The following is a 21,996-nucleotide window of genomic DNA, read 5'->3' on the forward strand; positions in this document are numbered from 1 at the left end:
AAGAACCCTAAAACATTATGGAACTGTGAGCTCGTAGCATCAGAATAGTAAATGTTGGATAGGCTATGTTCACAACACCAGCAATCCCCCAAACATCTGTTAACCCGAATTCTCACAATAACAAACTACTTCATAGTACAATGCTGTCATTGGGAATAATATAGGAACTAATGCTTGAGCTACAGTTATCTGCAGCAGTATTTTGTTTACATATTGTGGCTGTATGAAAGCAGGGTATCACAAAGCCTAAGAGGTTGAGGTTAAGAGGATCATCTAGTGGCTCCAGGAGGCTCAACAGTAAACTCAGACGTCCCAGAACCAATGGATAGTGATGCAGATCAACCCACACATAACTAACTGGAGCTGTGGTTCTCTAAATCAAACTGAATGATGGACAGTGAACTTTAGATGTTGGAGACGTCATGAAGCTACAGGAAGTCGCTGTGGTTACTGCTAGCAGCTTCCTGTCATTACAGATATTAGAGAGAAACCTGAACCTGATGAGGAGATAAAGGATGGAGAGGAAACAGCACATCTGACTAGCAGAGGAGAGCTGAGTGTCAAACATAAAGACCCAGAAGACCAAGAGACACCAAGTTAAGACGCTGACAGGCTGGTTCAGACAGACAAGGTGGTTCAGACTGACAAGGTGGTTCAGACTCCTGACTGACTGGATATGGATCCCATACTGATGCTGTGCATGTTGCTCTGCAGCTCAGGTAGGACTCTGATTTAATGATGATGTGTGAAAGGGTCTGAGGCAGATATCTGGGAGAACCAGGCTGCAATGGAAGATCTATGGAAGTTAAACTCAGTGATCAACTGGGCCAACAACACTATTAGAGAGGCTGTGTGCGTGTGTGTGTGTGTGTGTGTGTGTGTGTGTGTGTGTGTGTGCGTGTGTGTGTGTGTGTGATAGATTCTGTGTTTAGAGCTCAGTTCCTGTGTCAAGCAAACCAGAATATAAAAAATAGGATTTCAGTTCACAGTTTTCAAAATAAAACTCTTATTGATGAACCTACAACATTTTTGCGTAATATAATGTACCAAAGTGAAAATATAGGATATACTATATATGAGGGGGGTTCAATAATTAATAAATATACAGTTGATGTTATTTCCCAGAATGTTCTGAACACCCCAGTAGTTATTATTTTTTCCCCAAGTGACACATGTTAGACTTTGTTAGACTTAAAGGAAGGTCACCCACAGAACTTCCTGTCTTCTGGTCTCCTCTGTTTGGCTGTTCTTTTTGGCAAGTGGCTATTGAGTAATTGATATGGAAATAAATGATTCTCGTTTGATAAAACCTTGTGGTTTCAGACTAGTTGACGTCATCAACAGTTTCAAATGTAAAGTGAAGTTACACATTAATGCTTAATTCTACAACAACTGATTCATGTTGCTTTGATAGCAGGTAAAACTCTAACAGTGTTTTCTATCTGTGGTAATGTCTTGGTCAAGAGAGTTACTGCATAAAAGACTTAATGTCAAAGTATGTGATGCTGCAGAGCTGCTCTAACCCAAGTATTGTTATTACTGCAGGTTTCACTATTATCACAAGTGATGTTAAAGGAATAACCTGACTGTGTCTGACCTTTGACCTGCACAGTGTGAGAAAAACCAAAATATCTTTACAAGCCCCAATACATGGAGAGATTGAGCAGGTGTGTTAACCAGGTTATGTTACTGTGATTATGACCTTATAATCAGATAAAGGCTTTTACATGATGATGTGAATAGTCAAAGTATTGCTTTAATCAGGTTAAGATCAAATTATTAGTGTGAATGTAAACACACTTATTGCCACAAGATTGTAATTTAGTTAGCTGAGGAGTGTGTTTGCGTTTTGTATTGTGAAATGTGTGTTTTGTAGCGTAGTGAGTGTTTGTGTGTTTGGTGTTGAGTGTTTCCCTGCTGACTGCTGTAGTGACACCTGAGTTTCCCTCTGGATTTAATTCAGTATATTTCATCTCATCATTTATATTTAATGAGTCAAATTATGCACATTGATTTACAGTGACCGTGTCAAAATGAATCACACAGCTGAGTTCACTCAGAGACTTACGTCAAAGGAGTTTGGACCATTATAGCACTGATGGTTAGACAGTTGTATTTAGCGGAAAAGGCTCTGCTCTTGAGGAAGCTTCCCAATGAATCCAAGCAGCATGCGAGAGATTCTGCAGGGAGCGCAATAAACCCCCCAAGGCATAGTAGACAAATTATTAATAATATGAACCAACATAAAACCAGATATAATTCAGAGATAGCTTGCACAGCATCCTGGGAACAGATAATACAGGAGGAGGTCGGGGTGGTGGAAGGACAGACTGATCTTACAGAAAAACGTGAAATGAACACGACATGTTAACAGCGAATTACGTGTTGGTGGAACGCAAAGTGTTAAATTTACGTGTTCCCAGCACGATACGGTTCTGTGAAGGAGACACGACTATAAACAGGAAGTACTGTGACATTGAAGTAGCACTGGCTAGTCAGGGTGTTGTGGCCGGGGATGGTGGATGGGCGAATATGTTTGCACATGCAACCGTAAGTCACATTTTAATTTTTAAGGAACACTTTTCTTATTTAACCACGACCAAACCATTTCCCTAACCATAACCAAGTTGTTTTAGTTGCCTAAACTTTACCATAAACTTAACCAACCTTAACCAAACTTGTTTTAGTTGCCTAAATTTAACCGTTAACCGACCTTTGGGACATAATTCAGTTTGCGGTGGAGACAGGTTTTTTTTCCCATAATACGTGTCCACAACACGTAAATCGCCGTTTTAGAGTTCATTTCATTTCACATATTTTTGAGATCACGTTGCGGAAGGAATTGCATCGATTTGGGTCAACAGCAGCAGTGGCAGGTCAAGGGCGGATATTTCATTTCACTGTTGGGGGGGACAATAAACAGAAAAATTTCTCAAGAGCAATTCCTGAAGGGGACACCAAAGGTGCCGCCAAAAGTACTGTTGTATTAAATGTATATAGAGGTCCATTATGAAACATTTCCATAAGCACTTCATTCCTTTCTTATGAAGATTTTATCAAATTGCCTTTGATATTACTGGGGTCTTTCTACTTGGCGTTTCGGTGCACTGAAAAATGATCGGATGTCTGTTTTTCTTTTCTCTGCCATTTTAACTGACCTGGCTGGCTGACAAATAGACACACACACACACACACACACACACACAGCATGCAGGTTATTTACAGTAGTAGGTGAGATGCAACACCCATTAACTGAACTAAAGCTAATATATGCCTAATTAGATTTTGTTTTCCCGAAAAAGCAGATCTCTAATGTTTTGCTGTCAATGTGTAAAAGTCCAGAACGCTATGAAGCCTGCCAGAAACATACTTATATTTAACATAATGTTTGTTGTAATTATGTCTTTTTTATTAATTAAGTCTTCATTTATTTCCAAAATTATGAACAAAATAACATAGTGGCAGCCATTTTACATGCAGTAAGAAAAAAATAATATACTTAGAACCTAATTACATAGGGTAAGTTAATCTTAAATATTATATTATAGAAATATTACTGTTACCATCTACAAAAGATAAAGATTTTGGTATAAAAACCCGCATTTTAATTTAACCAAGTATCCTGTATCATAAATACATGTCTGGCATTTGTAACAAACCAAACCGTCGAAAATTCAGTGAGTTATGAGGATTTTAATTGTGGATAGACCTCCTGCCTCCATACACACACATGCATTAGGAGACGCGGCTCCGTACCAACACGCTGACGCACAAGATTCAACCGCGAGGTAACGGAACAAAATGTAGTCTGATTACAATTGTGAATGTGTTTTATTCTATTGAGTGGTAGAAGTAAAGAAAAATGTCTGACACATCCTTTGTTTTAAGTTAACCTCAGCTACTTACTGGAGGTCTGCCACCACTGACACACTTCCAGAGATCCTCCACACACACTCGTACCGAGGGCTGATGTGTGTGTGGGGGGGTTCGGGGAGGCAGGTAGGCAGTGGACCAAACCACTGTGAGGCGTATGGGGGGGGGGACTCAATCTTTCGAAACTTAAAAACGCATTGTTTTGCGTCTATAATTAGCACAAGTGCTTTCAATGCATATTATTATATTATTTAAAATTATATAGTTATGTTTACAATGATATATTGAGGGGGACAACTCTCTGTTAGTCCCAGGAAGGGGGGGTCCGGACCCCCCTGTCCCCCCCGTGATTTCCGCCCCTGTGGCAGGTATGATCAGCAGTGTGAGCTGGCAGATTAAAGACCGCCTCATTGACTTGTTTGAATGTGATTGATGATGAGAGTCAGCTTGGATTGGACAGCTGATAGCCAATCAGCTGATAGCGTGCGACAGTGTTCTGTCTGAACTAATGCGATGCTCCATTTCAGTCCATAATCTCTGTGCTTTGTACTTGAGATCCTCCAGTGCTCCTTGAGTGTTTAGTTTGTCCACGGCTCTGATTTCAGTTCAAGTTCATTTATTTCTGTAACCTTCATCACAAGCCTGTCTCAAAGGACTTTACAGAGAAAGAGCCGACCTAGATCTAACTGATCAACAGATTTAACAATCAATCATAAAACAAAATGATGTAACACAAACTTATGGAAGCAAAACAAAGCACAAGACACACAATAGCAAGTTACAGCAAGACACAGCAAGCCCACCTATTGTACATATCCTAACCTACCCAGCACCACCAGCCTTAGACCCTCGAAGCATACAAGGAAAAACTCCCAAGAAAACCTTATTAGGAAAAACTGTTAGAAACCTTGGGCGGGCCGAGTCACAGAGGGACGGCTGAGCGTGCAATAGGTGCCGGGACAAACAGTGGACTGGACAGTGACATGGACAATGACCAGGGACGTGCAGAGAGTTCTTCAGAGGCAGGTACAAGGGGCATCACAGTGTCAAACAGTCTGTGGAATAACCTCTGTGTCTTCATAGTGCAGCAATGCGGTGTTGTTATATCCCTTTACTTTACTCATCTGTTATATTTGCTTCCATCTCTTGTCTTTCTGTCTCACTGTCCTCTTCTTTCTCCCCCTCATCTCTCTGCATTTCTGTCTGCCTGTGCTAAATATTAAATAAAACAACAACAAAAACAATCTTAGTGATTAATCCTCTATTATCTTATTCTATTATTATATTTATATCATAATAGTACAGGCTCTAAACAAAATGTAACAATCGTTATTGGATAGTTTTTATGATAAAGTCACTAAATCTATTTTTTTCCTTGCATGATAAATATGAAGTTAAGTTAGCTTGCCCTACCACCCTCTGACTCTCAAGTCTGCCTGTTGTCTTGAGTCCCTCCTGCTGCTTTATAATAATAATAATAATAATAATAATAATAATAATAATAATAAAAAACTTTATTTATATAGCACTTTTCAAAAAACAGAGTTTACAAAGTGCTTTACAGAGAAAATAGAAACAGACAGAAAGACAGATGTACAATCAGTTAAAAGCCAAACCACAAAAATGTGTCTTGAGACGTGATTTAAAAGTAGTAACGGATTCAGACAATCTTACAGTGGGAGGCAGACTGTTCCACAGTCCAGGTGCCATTGCTGCAAAAGCTTTATCACCTTTTGACTTCAGTCTGCATGTTGGAACAGCCAAGAGACCTTGGTTGGAAGACCTAAGGGACCTTGTGGTCTGGTATGGATGAAGCAACTCAATGATATACTCAGGTGCCTGGTCATGCAAGGCCTTATATGTAATTAGAAGAATTTTAAACTTAATTCTGAACTCTATTGGAAGCCAGTGTAAAGAGGCTAAGACAGGTGTAATGTGTGACGTACGCTTAGTTTTGGTCAACAATCTTGCTGCAGAGGTTTGAACTAGTTGGAGCCGTCCCAAGACAGACTGATTTAGGCAGGTAAACAATGCATTGCAATAGTCTAAAAGTGATGTCACAAAGGCATTAATAACCCATTCAGTGTTGTGAAAAGTGATTTTGGTAATGTTCCTTAATTGAAAAAAGCATGACTGTACCAGTTTCTTGACATGATGTTCAAAATTTAAGTTAGGGTCAAAGAAGACCCCTAGATTTTTGACACAGGCTTAACATTGCTTGTAAAAGAGCCTAGGTACTGCTGAATTTCTTTAGAAAAGCATTCAGGAGGAGCAATAATAACAACTTCAGTTTTATCTGAATTTAGCTGGAGAAAGTTGTGAGCCATCCAATCCTTGATATCAGCCGAACAATCACGTAAGATGGTCAGCCTACTGAAATCGTTGGGATTAATTGAAAGATACAATTGCGTGTCATCCGCGTAAAAGTGAAAAGTAATGTCATGCTGGCGGATAATTTGTCCCAAAGGTATCATATAAATGGAAAACAATATTGGCCCAAGAATTGAGCCCTGAGGCACCCCACATGTCATTTCAGAGGCTGATGATGTGAAGTTACCAATATACACTGTCAATTTCCTGTTGCAATGTAAACCAGTTTAGGCCGTAACAGAGACACCAGCACATTGCCTCAATCTGTTTATTAGAATAGTATGTTCAATGGTGTCGAAAGCAGCACTTAAAACAGTTTACCAAATCGTTTGGATGGCAGAACTGAGCCATACATTCAGTTAGACTTGTAAATATAGATGTAAATTTAGCAGCAGACTGATCATTTAAAAAGCGAGAGCATATATAAGATGTGTGCGTTTTGTGTCAGCAGTATGAAAAATAGAATAAAAAATTATACATTTATGGTCAGAGACAAAAACATCCTCAATAATAATGGTGTTCAAATGTATGCCAGTACTTTCTCTTTTACTTTCGCCCTTCTTGCTTTCGAGGGCATCTTGCAGCCACTCACTATATAATATGTAAAATGAAAAAATTATGTTAGCAAACGAGAAAATCTGGGCTACTGGGCTAAGAAAGTCAACATGAGCAGCAGCATCAAGCTAGCTAGCAATAGTCAATTCAGTCCAAGTTTCAATGTCCACATGTGAGAAGGACAGAGAAGGGGCAATGCACTGTGCAGACAATGTCCTTTGTATTTTGCATTTGCTCAAATAGTTTTGCTTGTATCTGCACGTGCCTGACGATGACAATGACATGAGAAAACAAATCATCAAATCATGATACTCATTTATTTTCTGCTTTTTCTGCTCAGGACTCCAGGCTGAAGAAAAACACAGTTCAACAGGTAAATAGAGAAAATAAATAGAAATGAAGAATTAAAAAAAGAGAAACAGCTGTCTGATTTGTTTTGATTTTTTTTTCAAATCAAAGTAAGTTTACTTTTTTTTTTTTTTTTAACTAATCACTATCTTGTCTCTGTTCAGCTGATGATGTCAGGTTGGTGGGAGGAGCCAGCCGCTGTGCTGGTGGACTGGAGGTGAAACAACATGGAGACTGGAAACCAGTGGATGACCGGTTCTCTGACTGGAACCTGAAGTCAGCAGCTGTAGTGTGTAGACAGATGGACTGTGGCTCTGCTGTTTCAACAGAAAGGAGAGAGGATTCCTCATCAAGATCTGTATGGTTGATCAGTCCTTCCTGTCTTCAGTCTGGGTCTACACTGAGGGAGTGTGTATCAACAAGGTCTGCCTCTTCCTCTTCCAGCCTGCAGATCACCTGCTCAGGTAACACCATCAATGACATCAACTATGACAGTAATGTTTCCAGTCTCTTCCTTCCTCTGTCACAGTGACAGTCAGTGGTTTACATTGGACTGAACTGTAAAGTTATCCAGGACAATGGCATCCTAAAGGGAAGAGAAGTGGGCTTGTTGCTGGAAGCTCACTGGTTCAAATCCCCCTCTTTTACTGTGGTGCCCTTCAGCAAGGCAGCTCCCCCCTAACTGCTATAGTGGAGCTGTTAACATAATAATGTATTACGTTAGTCAAGGCAGCAGTTTGTCTCTGAGCTTTTTAATGTATTTTGGAAAACAATGGGAGTGTATGAGTTCAAACCTGCAGTAGAACAGACAGTAGGAGCTTCTGACTGTGGAAATACATCAGAGGATTTAGACTTTTCATGGGAGAAAATGGAGACAGGAAAAAAATATTCTGGTATTATCCTTTCAACAAATAAGAACTGAATCTAGATCAATATTGCAACTTGACTTTCTCTCTCTCTGTCTCTGTTCATCTGTCTGTCTGTCTGTCTTTTTGTCTTTCTGTCTCTCTTCCTCTCAATTTAATTCCAACTATACTTTATTGTCATTACATTAAAGAAATGCATGTTGTCAAAGCAGTACTCAGCTCCCAAGACTCTTCACCACACAGTGAGTGTGTATTTGTAAGTAATTAATGTTTGTGTAGAAACAATAAAATAAATGTAACATACAAACATATAATAAAATGGGATTAATGAGAGAACCAAGCAAAGCAAACAGCCTGGGCAAAATAAAAAGACTGGAGAGCAGGCAGAACAGACCGCTGCCAGAGTGGCAGAGGCTGTTTTAGTGGAGGAGGAAGATGTGACGCTAGATGACAATCTTATGAAAATGTCTTAGACCCTAACCAAAATGCAGGAAAAAATGCCTAAAATGACATACCCAAAATAAATCAGGAATAGCTCCTCAACCATGAGGCCTGTATGCATAGTTCTGGTCTCCTTTGATAGGTAAGAAACAAAGGAATATGAATCCATTGTAAGTAAACCTATATCTATCTATATATATATATATATATATATATATATATATATATACCATTCCAGAGTAAATGGAGATGCAATAAAGGAAAAAAATAAGATTTTCATCCTCACCTAGTATATAATCTAAATTTCAAAGGCAATATCACCATTATAACCCAGATCCCATGGATAATGATGCAACTGAATGTGTTCTCCTTCTCCTTGACTACAACTGTAACTGTAAATTTGATGAAAATACAATAAAATACAACATTTATGATACAATTTATAAATATATACTATATACTTAACTTGATCAATGAATATCGATTAAGTTTGATCGATATTCATACATGACTGAATCAGGGCCACAGAGCTCCATTTTATACAGTCAGATTTATGGAGAACGCTGGGGTCCTCCGTGTCATGTGACGTACCGTTAGCTTCGTCTCAGTCAGAGGAATGGTATAAGCAGAGACGGTTTAGAAATGTAGTGTGTATAGAGCATCTTTGGTATAAGCATAGAGATATAACACTAGAGGGGACATGTCATAGAGAATTCCTGTTCTGGAATGGGACCATATGGCAGCCATCTTACCTGGGTACACTTCTCAGCTGACTGTATCAATGGTGATAGTGCCTTATGCTGCCATTATAATGCTAATATTTTTTTATTGAGACATCACTACTACTTTTTATTTAGCTCACTGTATGCAAGACAACTGTGACTTAAAATGGTACCAAACATGAGCATTTTTTGTAGTTTGTAGATAAAAATAGCTAAACTATGTTAAGTAATTATGTTTTAAATCATAAAGATTATCTTCTGGAAGTATTTTAATGGTGCATTTACTTACGTTTTTTCAAGAAGACTTCAAGATTTCTTTGGTACTCTTTGGTACTGAGTAGTTGTATTAAGAGTATATATGAAAATCTGCTTATTTTTAATGTAAAACCCCCAAATGATCTGTTGTTGTAGCAATAGACAGATGTTGGCAGCAATTAAATATGACCATCACTGAAACACACCTAACAATACACCCAGATAAAATATACAATAAAAGGCAAATGTAATGCCATTAAGTGTCATGATTGCCTCACAGCTGAGGACACAGAGAGGGGCGGGCTTTATCTATTTAAGACACCCGAATGACAAGATCCACTTACTAGTCTGAGGAAGGTCCTGTTGGACCAAAATGTGACTTCGTATTAAACATGTTGCATTGCAAGAAGCAGAGTGCCAGAGTTTCTTCCATTGTTTATTTTTGGTGCTTCTGTGCATCACAGACTCCTCGTATTTTTGGAATTTGATATATGTGTGTCAAAGGAATTAAACTTGGAGCCAAGAAGTCTCTATCTGATCAATAATCCATGGTTTAATATGATATATGAGAGTACAAAGACATGAGACATCTCTCTGGAAGCTGTGTTAACTTTATAATGAAGTTTCAGTCTTCCAAAGACACACAGTCAACTCCTAAAACAGTGTTCACACAGTGTTTCTGTCATATCTGTTGTTACAACCCAAGTTGTTGCAGTGACCTGTACACACACATGCCCTCTCCTGACTCAAGACATCCACAGAACAAACAGTACGTAGGCCTATATATGAATTTACATAATCATTAATAGCCTACTTCAAGATCAAACAAATTGCATTGCAAAATTAAATTATATTTTAGTAATTTGTTGTATTTTGTCCGAAATATCGCTCTACAGTGTGGGTTTCTGTAAAACTATAAAATTAACCTCCTGAACTCTTATTTTGGTGAGGGGAAGTTATTGAACCGGATGTAGCGATGACCAGTCACATGATTGAGCGCTCATTGAGCCAATGAGCGGCAACGTGTATTTGAGCCGACCCACACCTGAAAATGAAATATTCAAGGTATGTTTTGGTTTTGTGTTTATTAACTACAAAAGGAGACGTCGAGACATACCCTCGATTCTGCGTCTTGTTAAAAAAACAAAAAAACGAGCCGTAATCTCGTTTCTGCTGTTTCCAGTCTAAAGCAGAAAACAAACCTCCCACACGGGAAGATGAAATAATCAAGTTGTGTTTTGATTTTCTAATTTAAACAAGACAAGGAGAATTCAAGTCGTATTTTCGTTTGTGCGTCTTGTTCAAAAACGAGAAAACAAAAAACAAGTTTTCTCATTTTTTGCCACTTTTGATTTCATGCAAGAAACAAACTGTTAAAACGTACACGGACCCCCTTTGTCTAGTATGTTGTATTCTCTGGCTATTGAGCCTCTGCTGCATAAACTGAGGTCTGAACTGTCTGGAATTTGTTTCCCTGGGTGTAATTCAACTTTCTGCTTATGCTGATGATGTGATAATTATGGTGAAAGAACAAAAAGATGTTGATGTTTTGGTGGAAAATGTTAACAATTTTGGTTTAATTTCGTCAGCAAAGGTTAACGGGTAAAAGCGAGGCACTGATGGTTGGAGAGGGATTGTGTAGGATGCTCAGTTTACCTGGTGGGCTCACCTGGAAAAAAGGAGGATTTAAATATCTGGGAGTGTTTCTGGGGACTGAGTCTTTTGTAAATAAGAACTGGGAAAATGTTTTAGAGAAAGCTAAAGGACATCTTAGGAAATGGAGATGGAGACGTGGACTGTTGAGAGTGTGGAGTATGTTCAAGAAGGAGAGACTGGAGTGGTCTGACTCTCTGTACTGGCTTTTAAAGGAGCCAGTGGTTTATGGAGGATGTTTAGTCACAACCTGTGGGGTTGGACCCACAGTCTTAAAACTGTTCTGCATGGCGAAAATTGTCACACTGGGTGACGTAGTGGACTTGGCGGGGCCAAACCTGGACAATGCTGCTGCACTAGCGTCTCACCTGGGAGTGAGATCCACACGGCTCATTAGTCAGCTGCTTGACAACTGGAGATGTCAGCTGACAGAGAAGGAATGTTCTTTGTTAGCAGCATCCTGACAGTGAAGATCCTTTTCCATCACTGACGATTGCTCCTGATTTTAAAGATTGTGTGGGTCCTTTTTTTAGAAATGGGGGATGCAGTTAATACAGACTTGGTGATGTAAAAGGTAAAACGATGTATAACATGATTGTGAAAATGTTAAATAACACAAAACCGAATGGTCGAAGTGACACACCTTGGAGAGCTCACTTGAGCTTGAAAGATGAGGTGAGACCGGTGTGGAGGGCATTATACAAACCACTGTTAACAAAAACAGCTGGTGATCTGCAGTGGAGGATCCTGCATGGCATAGTGGCTGTCAGTGCTTTTATCTCTGTTTTAAACCCTAATGTCAAAGATAACTGCCCCTATTGTGTCCAGAGAGAAACTGTTTCATTGCTTTTCTGAATGTGCTCGACCTTCACCTCTGTTCCTTCTGTTAAAGAGGATGTTTAAGTTGTTTGGAGAGTTTTTTTCTAAACAGTCTTTTATTCTTGGTTGTAAATACAGTCAAAACTCGAGGGATAAATGCAACTCTTGAACTGCATCTTAGGACAGGCAAAACTGGCTATTTATGTCAGTTGGAAAAAGAAAATTGAACAATCTTTAGACTTGATGAAGACTGCAGAAGATTTGTTCATCAGGATGCTAAAGGCCAGAGTTAGGGTTGATTTTAATTATTATAGTGCTATGAAGGATCTGGATAAATGAATATATACTGATGGAGGTGTGCTGTGCTCTGTTGAGGGGGAGGAGCTTATCTTTAGAGATTAATTGAACTGAGTTGAAGGAAGGCTTGTACTTGTTTTTGTTTGTTGGAAGTTGATTATTCTATTGTTACTGACCAATGAATGTATGACATATTTTTTATATCTTGCTAAATTGTTTTTAATAAAGAGTTGTTAAAATTCAAAACTCTCTCTCTCTCTCTCTCTCTCTCTCTCTCTCTCTCTCTCTCTCCAGAGTCTGTGAGGCTGGTGGATGGGACTAGTCTGTGCTCAGGCAGACTGGAGGTGAAGTCTAAACAGTTCTGGTCCTCAGTGTGTGAAGCTGACTTTGACCAGCAGGATGCAGAGGTGGTCTGTAGGGAGCTTGGCTGCGGGGCTCCTTCAGTCCTCCAGGGGGCGCTCTATGGAGAAGTGGAGGCCCCAATGTGGACCGAAGAGTTCCAGTGTGAAGGCAGTGAGTCCGTTCTCCTGGACTGTGGAAGCTCAGGCTCAGCTAGAAACACCTGCTCACCTGGCAAAGCTGTTGGACTCACCTGCTCAGGTAGAAGAGGAGCTGCAGCTTGGATTTGGCTTCATTTCTGTTCTAATCAAAGTGATTTTACTTCTTTTACTAATGACTCTCTTGTCTCTGTTCAGCTGATGATGTCAGGTTGGTGGGAGGAGCCAGCCGCTGTGCTGGTGGACTGGAGATGAAACAACATGGAGACTGGAAACCAGTGGAGGACAAGTACTGGAACCTGAAGTCAGCAGCTGTAGTGTGTAGACAGCTGGACTGTGGCTCTGCTGTTTCAACAGAAAGGAGAAAGGATTCCTCATCAAGATCTGTATGGTGGATCAGATCTTCCTGTCTTCAGTCTGGGTCTACACTGAGGGAGTGTGTAGAAACAGAGTCTGTCTCTTCCTCTTCCAGCCTGCAGATCACCTGCTCAGGTAACACCATCAATGACATCAACTATGACAGTAATGTTTCCAGTCTCTTCCTTCCTCTGTCACAGTGACAGTCAGTGGTTTACATTGGACTGAACTGTAAAGTTATCCAGGACAATGGCATCCTAAAGGGAAGAGAAGTGGGCTTGTTGCTGGAAGCTCACTGGTTCAAATCCCCCTCTTTTACTGTGGTGCCCTTCAGCAAGGCAGCTCCCCCCTAACTGCTATAGTGGAGCTGTTAACATAATAATGTATTACGTTAGTCAAGGCAGCAGTTTGTCTCTGAGCTTTTTAATGTATTTTGGAAAACAATGGGAGTCTATGAGTTCAAACCTGCAGTAGAACAGACAGTAGGAGCTTCTGACTGTGGAAATACATCAGAGGATTTAGACTTTTCATGGGAGAAAATGGAGACAGGAAAAAAAATATTCTGGTATTATCCTTTCAACAAATAAGAACTGAATCTAGATCAATATTGCAACTTGACTTTCTCTCTCTGTCTCTGTTCATCTGTCTGTCTGTCTCTCTTCCTCTCAGTTTAATTCCAAATATGCTTTATTGTCATTGCAGTAAAGAAATGCATGTTGTCAAAGCAGTACAGTATATCAGTTACAGATTAACCCCCCCCCCCCCCAATCTCTCTCTGTGTGTGCGTGTGTGTGTGTGTGTGTCAGCAGTGTAGACTCTGGGTTGCTGCATCAGCTCCCATACCCAGACTCTTCACCACGCAGTGAGTGTCAGTAGTTTTATGTGTAAGTAATTCATGTTTGTGTAGAAACAATCAAATAAATGTAACATACAAACTTGTAATAAAAATATCAAAGTCTAATAATATAATAACGATGATAATAATCAACAATGATAAAACATAAAGTGATTATATATAACAATGAAGGAAAAGAAAGTGTAACAAATCATGTACAGGATTTCCAGGCTGTGAGTCATGGAGGAGCCACTGTCTCTCTGAACTGATGACAGGAAAACGTCTGCAGCTGTTTGTACGTTTTCTCCCAAGAGGAGACAGATTTTCTCTTCATGTGACAGATTTATATTTATATATTTATATTCCCTAAATATATTTCTCTCTCTCTCTCTCTCTCTCTCTCTCTCTCTCTCTCTCTCTCTCTCTCTCTCTCTCTCTCTCTCTCTTTCAGGTAGTGGTATTGTGATTAATTAGTTTCATATTTACCAGCAAATGTATGTTTTCTGATCCAAACTATCCGATCCATTTAACTTAGCAGATTGTTACATATATATGTGAGCATGTGTTTTATCTGATTGAGTTCACTAGTAGAAGCTGTGTTGACTCCTCTAGATACTACAGCAGCATAGCTGTCTAGTTGCCTACTGTACTGCAGTCTGTCCATCTTTGCTCCAGTGTCAGGCTGTCTGGGCTGTTGTGCGTATTCATGATGTTTCAGTCTGTTGTCTCTTGTAGGCTGAGTGTGGCTGGTTGGACTCTTAGTGTTAGTGTTCTTTTGGGATGCTCTGTCCAGGGCGGTGTCCTTGAGGACTTTAGCAAAGAGTCTCACGCCTTCTCGGTGAATATGAACATGATCGTAGAGGTGCTCGTGTCGGATGTTCTGGTGATGTGCTATGTGCACATTTGGGATGACAGCACAGTTCCTTGAGGCCTCTGTGTTTATCCCGTTGATAATCCTCTGGGGCACGTCGGTTCGAGGCAGGAGGGTGGAGAGGATGACCTTGGCTGTAGGATAAGTGTTAGTAGCTGCCTCCACCATGGTGGTCAGGGCCTTGGCAACAGTGCTGAAACTCTCTCTCTCTCTCTCTCTCTCTCTCCAGAGTCTGTGAGGCTGGTGGATGGGACTAGTCTGTGCTCAGGCAGACTGGAGGTGAAGACTAACCAGTTCTGGTCCTCAGTGTGTGAAGCTGACTTTGACCAGCAGGATGCAGAGGTGGTCTGTAGGGAGCTTGGCTGTGGGGCTCCTTCAGTCCTCCAGGGGGCGCTCTATGGAGAAGTGGAGGCCCCAATGTGGACCGAAGAGTTCCAGTGTGAAGGCAGTGAGTCCGTTCTCCTGGACTGTGGAAGCTCAGGCTCAGCTAGAAACACCTGCTCACCTGGCAAAGCTGTTGGACTCACCTGCTCAGGTAGAAGAGGAGCTGCAGCTTGGATTTGGCTTCATTTCTGTTCTAATCAAAGTGACTTTACTTCTTTTACTAATTTCTCTCTTGTCTCTGTTCAGCTGATGATGTCAGGTTGGTGGGAGGAGCCAGCCGCTGTGCTGGTGGACTGGAGGTGAAACAACATGGAGACTGGAGACCAGTGGATGACTTGTTCTCTGACTGGAACCTGAAGTCAGCAGCTGTAGTGTGTAGACAGCTGGACTGTGGCTCTGCTGTTTCAACAGAAAGGAGAAAGGATTCCTCATCAAGATCTGTATGGTGGATCAGATCTTCCTGTCTTCAGTCTGGGTCTACACTGAGGGAGTTTGTATCAACATGGTCTGTCTCTTCCTCTTCCAGCCTGCAGATCACCTGCTCAGGTAACACCATCAATGACATCAATTATGACAGTAATGTTTCCAGTCTCTTCCTTCCTCTGTCACAGTGACAGTCAGTGGTTTACATTGGACTGAACTGTAAAGTTATCCAGGACAATGGCATCCTAAAGGGAAGAGAAGTGGGCTTGTTGCTGGAAGCTCACTGGTTCAAATCCCCCTCTTTTACTGTGGTGCCCTTCAGCAAGGCAGCTCCCCCCTAACTGCTATAGTGGAGCTGTTAACATAATAATGTATTACGTTAGTCAAGGCAGCAGTTTGTCTCTGAGCTTTTTAATACATCCATTAATACAGCCTAACTTGCACTTGTAGTCAGCTTTAGCTTTTTTGACAGCTCTCTCAAATTCATGTTTGGCAGCTATATACAGTTCCTTGTTTCCACTCTTATAGGCACTGTGCTTGTTTTTTCATAAGCTTTTTGATCTCTCTGCTAAACCATGGCTTATTGTTACTGTATGTAATCACAGACTCAGATGGAATATACATGTTCTCAGAGAAGTTAATATAGGAAGTGACCACATTGGTATATTCATCAAGATCACAACATGACTGTTTAAAAACAGTCCAGTCAGTACTGTCTAAACAGTCCACGAGTGTATTTATTGCTTGGGGAGACCACTGTTTAACCACCTTGGTTGTTGGTTTGACAGATTTCAGCTTCTGGCGGTAAACGGGGATGAGAAGGATCATATTATGGTCTGACTGCCCAAGCGGGGCCCAGGCTACAGCGTGAAAAGCATTGGGAATAACACTGTAACACTGATCCAGTACTTTATCATACCTGGTGGCCACATGTATCTGTTGTTTAAACCTTGGCAAGGTCCTCCTCATGTTTACGTGGTGAAAATCTCAGAGTACCAGCACCGCTGAGTCTGGGTAGGAATTTTTAACTTCCATGATGTGAGCTGTTAGCTGCTGTGCTGCCTTCGACGCTGTTGCTTGTGGCGGTATGCACACAGCGACTAGTATGACCGAAGTGAAGTCTCTTGGAAGGTAAAATGGTCTGCACCTGTCTCCCAAGAGGAGATAGATTTTCTCTTCATGTGACAGATCATGGAATTGGTATTTTGTCAACAAATTTAGGGAAATATATCTCTCTAATACCTTGGTACTTGGAGCACCAGAGCAAGAAATGCTGTTCATCCTCTGTGTCTCCTGAGCTACAGTGTTTACAGCCTCCATGTTTTTCTGAGGCGTTCCTCTATAGCAAGACTGTGACTCTCTCTCTCTCTCTCTCTCTCTCTCTCTCTCTCTCTCTCTCTCTCTCTCTCTCTCTCTCTCTCTCTCTCTCTCTCTCTCTCTCTCCAGAGTCTGTGAGGCTGGTGGATGGGACTAGTCTGTGCTCAGGCAGACTGGAGGTGAAGTCTAACCAGTCGTGGTCCTCAGTGTGTGAAGCTGACTTTGACCAGCAGGATGCAGAGGTGGTCTGTAGGGAGCTTGGCTGCGGGGCTCCTTCAGTCCTCCAGGGGGCGCTCTATGGAGAAGTGGAGGCTCCAATGTGGACCGAAGAGTTCCAGTGTGAAGGCAATGAGTCCGTTCTCCTGGACTGTGGAAGCTCAGGCTCAGCTAGAAACACCTGCTCACCTGGCAAAGCTGTTGGACTCACCTGCTCAGGTAGAAGAGGAGCTGCAGCTTGGATTTGGCTTCATTTCTGTTCTAATCAAAGTGATTTTACTTCTTTTACTAATTTCTCTCTTGTCTCTGTTCAGAGCCTGATGATGTCAGGATGGTGGGAGGAGCCAGCCGCTGTGCTGGTGGACTGGAGATGAAACAACATGGAGACTGGAGACCAGTGGGTGACTTGTTCTCTGACTGGGACCTGAAGACAGCAGCTGTAGTGTGTAGACAGCTGGACTGTGGCTCTGCTGTTTCAACAGGAAGGAGAGAGGATTCCTCATCAAGATCATGGAGGATCAGATCTTCCTGTCTTCAGTCTGGGTCTACACTGAGGGAGTGTGTAGAAACATGGTCTGGATCTTCCTCTTCCAGCCTGGAGCTGATCTGCTCAGGTAACACTGAACAGTGACATCACATCCTCAGCTGCTTCCACAGCGACAGGCTGCTCTCTGACTCCTCTGTATTACATATGAATGTAGCAGTTCTCTGTCTTGTACGGTGGCTGCTAGCAGACAAATCCTGTCGCCTTTCAACCATCAGCGTTCATCACTTTGACAAAATGAATGAGGAGAAAACAATCAACTTCTCACTGAGGAAGGAGGCATTAGGATATCAGTAACATGTATTCTCAAGTCTTCATCATCTATTTGTTTACAGATCTGCTGGTTCAGCCAATCATCTCCCTCTCTGTTTACAGATCTGCTGGTTCAGCCAATCATCTCCCTCTCTGTTTACAGATCTGCTGGTTCAGCCAATCATCTCCCTCTCTGTTTACAGATCTGCTGGTTCAGCCAATCATCTCCCTCTCTGTTTGCAGATCTGCTGGTTCAGCCAATCATCTCCCTCTCTGTTTGCAGATCTGCTGGTTCAGCCAATCATCTCCCTCTCTGTTTGCAGATCTGCTGGTTCAGCCAATCATCTCCCTCTCTGTTTACAGATCTGCTGGTTCAGCAGACATGAGAGTTAATGAGAGAATCAGCAGGCTTTACTTCATTCCTGAAAACTGACTTTCTGCAGATATGTGGCTTTTGTCCAACAACATCAATATAATCTTTAGAATGGATCAGATTACCATATTCTCTAAGAAATGAATCAAACAGAGATGTTAAAGTGACCTTCATTTAGTGATTTTAAGGGTTTTAGGGCAACATGAACTTTATCTTTAATGGGAGCTCATGATGTCAGGTGATCTGATGTGATGATTCTGAATCTGTTTCAGCCTCTCTAACAGATATCACCATCAGACTAGTTGTCCTGCTGCTGGCTGTGGTGTTGCTGGTCACTGCCCTCTGTTTCTACTGCAAGGTACTGAACATCTTTATTCAGTAGAGGATTGGGTTAAATGAAGTAGTTAGACTGTATATTTTTAGCTAGAAGAGAGGTGTGATCCAGTAACTCAGAGATGGCTGCTGTCATATCTCTCCAGGCCACCAGGGGGCAGAAGCCAGAAAGAGAGGAGAACATTGAGCTGGATTATTATAACCTTGGTGGTTCCGGTGCTGAAGGCGGGCCGGGTGAAGAGGCAGGAGCCCAGGGAACAGAGCAGGATCTCCAAGGAGCTCATCTCACTTCCAGATGGATCGCTCAGCTTTCACACAACCGTCCATCACCTTAGTGAAGGATTTTACAGTGACAGAGCTGTTCCCTTTAAAGTCAGACTGAAATCACAGCAGGGAAAACAGGATCAATGAAAAGGAAGTCAGGACATTTTGCTGTAATGGACGTTCCCAAAACTCCCAGTTTGTAATGTGTGAAAACAAAGCGCGCCCCCCTGTCTGTCATGTGGTAATGCAGGTGTTGAATGTCTATCCATCAGCATCACTAAAATGCAGCCAATCAGCTGTCAGCAGTGAAGGCTCACAGCAAATCAGATCACAGTTATGATTCCTTGATGTGAATATTCATGACAACAGTCCCTGTCAAACTGAGAGTCTCTAGAGTGTAGCAAAGACAGAAATTAACAAAAACATACTTATGGCATAAATACTGTTTTAGAAATTTATGATAATTGTTTTGAGATTGTCATTTCAGTCTGACTTTAATATTTTTTTTATTCGGTTTATCAGTTTTCCCATTAGTTCAGGTCCATTTATTGTCACAGTAATATCTACAATATGAGGTGTGGAAGAGGTGGAGAAAGCCTTTAGGGATTGTGAAGAAGAAAGAGACACAAGAGTCACACATTTATATTCATCAGGGTCCAATTCAGAAACTGAAGAAAACAAAAACAGGAAGCTATTAAATACTAATCTCTATACAGAAATGAGTAAAAACAGAAAGTACAGAGCAAAACAAGCATGTCAACAGTGATGTATCACCTTGGTAGACCATATATACTGACCTCCATGTCAGTTGGTGAAGGCTTGACAACAGACAGCAGGAGTCCTGCTCTGTTTACAGCCTCCATTCATTCCTCTGGGAGGAGAGAAGCTCGTCTACAAATCTTGGTGATAAAGATCCTGACGAAATTATTTTTGCTGCGTCTGCAAGTAACAAGTCATTTTAACAATTTAGTAATTTTGCTTGGCTGCCAAATTGAAATATTGTTCCTATATAACATATATTGTCACTGTTGGGGAAAAACCTCATAACTCAGTTTGGTGATTTTCCTGTTTTAATTTTAATTGAAGTGTCACATGCTCCTCTATGGGTTGAGAAAATTCTACAACCATTGAGTTTATGAAACCTTTTCTAAACCAATTAGATAAACTCAAAACTGCATGGTGATCAAGCTAAAACAAAGCTGCTTTTCTTAATTCCTGAAAAGTTGATGTTTTGGAGATAAGAGGTTTCCACAGGTCAGCAGCAACATGTTGGCAGCTCATAGCTGGAGGGCTTTCCACTGGTTGGTAGAGACACTGAAAACAGAAGAAGAGGCTTTTACCTTCAGAGAAACTTTTATTTTTAGACCAGCCTGCAGATCTGAGGCTGGAAAGCTTGTTTCTCTTTTTAAATCTCTGTACAATAGATCATTATGTGCTTCAAATGTATTGATTTAGATGTGTAAGCTTAGTGTTGTGGTGATGTGTGAAGCTTCAGTCAGCAGACTTGGGAAGGAAAAGCAAACTTGTGAAAAGATTTTAAAGAGTCTATCGTTCATCTTCATGAGTGTTTGTACTGACTGGCTGTGACGGTCCGAACCTCCACCGACTTTACCACACAGGAGAGGAGAGAGGAGACGGTCTGGTGGTTTTGGTCCGACCCAGGTCTGGATAAGACTGTCAGCTAAATGCTAAACAAATCTACAAAACTCATTTGTATATTGCTTTATTTTGTTATTATTAATTTTCTTACTTATCACTTCTATCCTGTAAACACCTTGTGTAACTTCAACTTTCTCATTTTTTTAGTTGAAGATTTTGCTTGAATTAAAAGTTTGCATGGTCCGATCTTGATGAGCTCAGGGCCCAAGAAACCCCATTTAAGAGCTCAGACCTAAAACTTTTCTACTTTTTCTACTAAAATTGGCTTTTTAAAGAGAACAGTGTTATACAGCTGAATTTTTATATTTTCTCTTTTTAATTTTTGTTCTTTGTAACTCAAAAAACTGAATAAAGACAGAAAGTGGTTGAGGAAAATGAAGTGTCCGTCCTGCTGAGTGTGTTCCAGCCTTTCTGCAGTGGAGGAAGTCAGTCTGTGTGTCTTTACAGCTCTGCCTTCTGATTCTCGTTGGTTTCAATGCAGCACAGCCATGTTTTTACAGTTTGGTGAGCCAGACTCTGAAAGTTAAAGATATGAACTTTATCAAAAGAGCGCTGCACTTCAAACAGCCTGTCAACAGTCTCCTACAAACAGCAGGAGCCGCTACGCTTTCAACAGCATCTGTTGATACCTAATGCTCTGTTCTATTCCATTCTATTCTATTCTATTCCATTCTATTCTATTCTCTGATCTGAATCGTTTTGCCCTTTCAGCACTTGAAGATTTTATTTGAATGAAAAGAGAATTACAGTGAGTTAAGTGAGATTTTTGACAAGATGATGATGAATAATATTAATATTGCTGTTGAATTAAAAACAACAAATGTTGCTGAGGAACAGCAGGAACTAAGAGACGCAAATGGAAGGATTTCTCTTATCTTATCTTATCTTCTCTTTTCTGTTCTGTTCTCTCCTCTTCTCCTCTCTTGACCTGCTGCATGCTGCTGGCTGAAAGAAAAGCTCAGTGGACTCAGGTGCTGAGAAATGAGGAAACAGCGCCACCTGCTGGTCTTAGAGACTCAGTAGAGCTGAGATGGTGACTGAGTACAAGTACGAGTAGGCTACTTCATCTGGAGTACTTGCTGATACACTACTGATCTAATTCTGATCTGATGTTCTTTCCTCTTTGCACTGTGAGATCTACAAGGCATACAAATTATTATTATGAATAATAATAATAATAATACATTTTATGTATGGCGCGCTATTCATGATACTCAAACTCAACACACTAAAAGCACAACGTAGTACAGGACATTAATCACATATTCTAGTATGCAGTTCTAAAAAGGTGAGTTTTTACTTAATACGTGGTATATACTCACCTAACGTTAATGTACTACCTAACAACAAATCGTGTTACAACCTCTCTAGGCTAAGACAACATTAAAACAAACATATAGTTTGCTCATACCTAACTAAGAAGCAGAGGGGAACCGTCAGGGCCCTCTATTCTAAAAAAGAATATTTAAAAA

General features: G+C 40.8%; 1 protein-coding gene across 1 annotated transcript; it reads left to right on the forward strand.

The window, feature by feature from the left end:
• Positions 1-671: 671 nt before the first annotated feature.
• Positions 672-18,936, forward strand: LOC139915970 (scavenger receptor cysteine-rich type 1 protein M130-like). The gene is made up of 9 exons (XM_078286655.1): positions 672-719; positions 7,139-7,171; positions 12,895-13,188; positions 14,989-15,294; positions 15,390-15,689; positions 17,013-17,318; positions 17,414-17,713; positions 18,541-18,626; positions 18,748-18,936. The coding sequence occupies exons 1-9, from the start codon at positions 677-679 to the stop codon at positions 18,934-18,936; spliced, it is 1,857 nt and encodes a 618-aa protein (XP_078142781.1). The 5' UTR covers positions 672-676.
• Positions 18,937-21,996: the final 3,060 nt, after the last annotated feature.

Source organism: Centroberyx gerrardi, chromosome 11, assembly GCF_048128805.1.
Source record: "Centroberyx gerrardi isolate f3 chromosome 11, fCenGer3.hap1.cur.20231027, whole genome shotgun sequence".
NCBI lineage: Eukaryota > Metazoa > Chordata > Actinopteri > Beryciformes > Berycidae > Centroberyx > Centroberyx gerrardi.

Coding starts and splice junctions, on each gene's coding strand:
- LOC139915970 (XM_078286655.1), top strand. CDS start 677: ATGGATCCCATACTGATGCTGTGCATGTTGCTCTGCAGCTCAG. Junction 15,295..15,389: donor TGTTGGACTCACCTGCTCAG/GTAGAAGAGGAG, acceptor GTCTCTGTTCAG/CTGATGATGTCAGGTTGGTG. Junction 15,690..17,012: donor CCTGCAGATCACCTGCTCAG/GTAACACCATCA, acceptor CTCTCTCTCCAG/AGTCTGTGAGGCTGGTGGAT.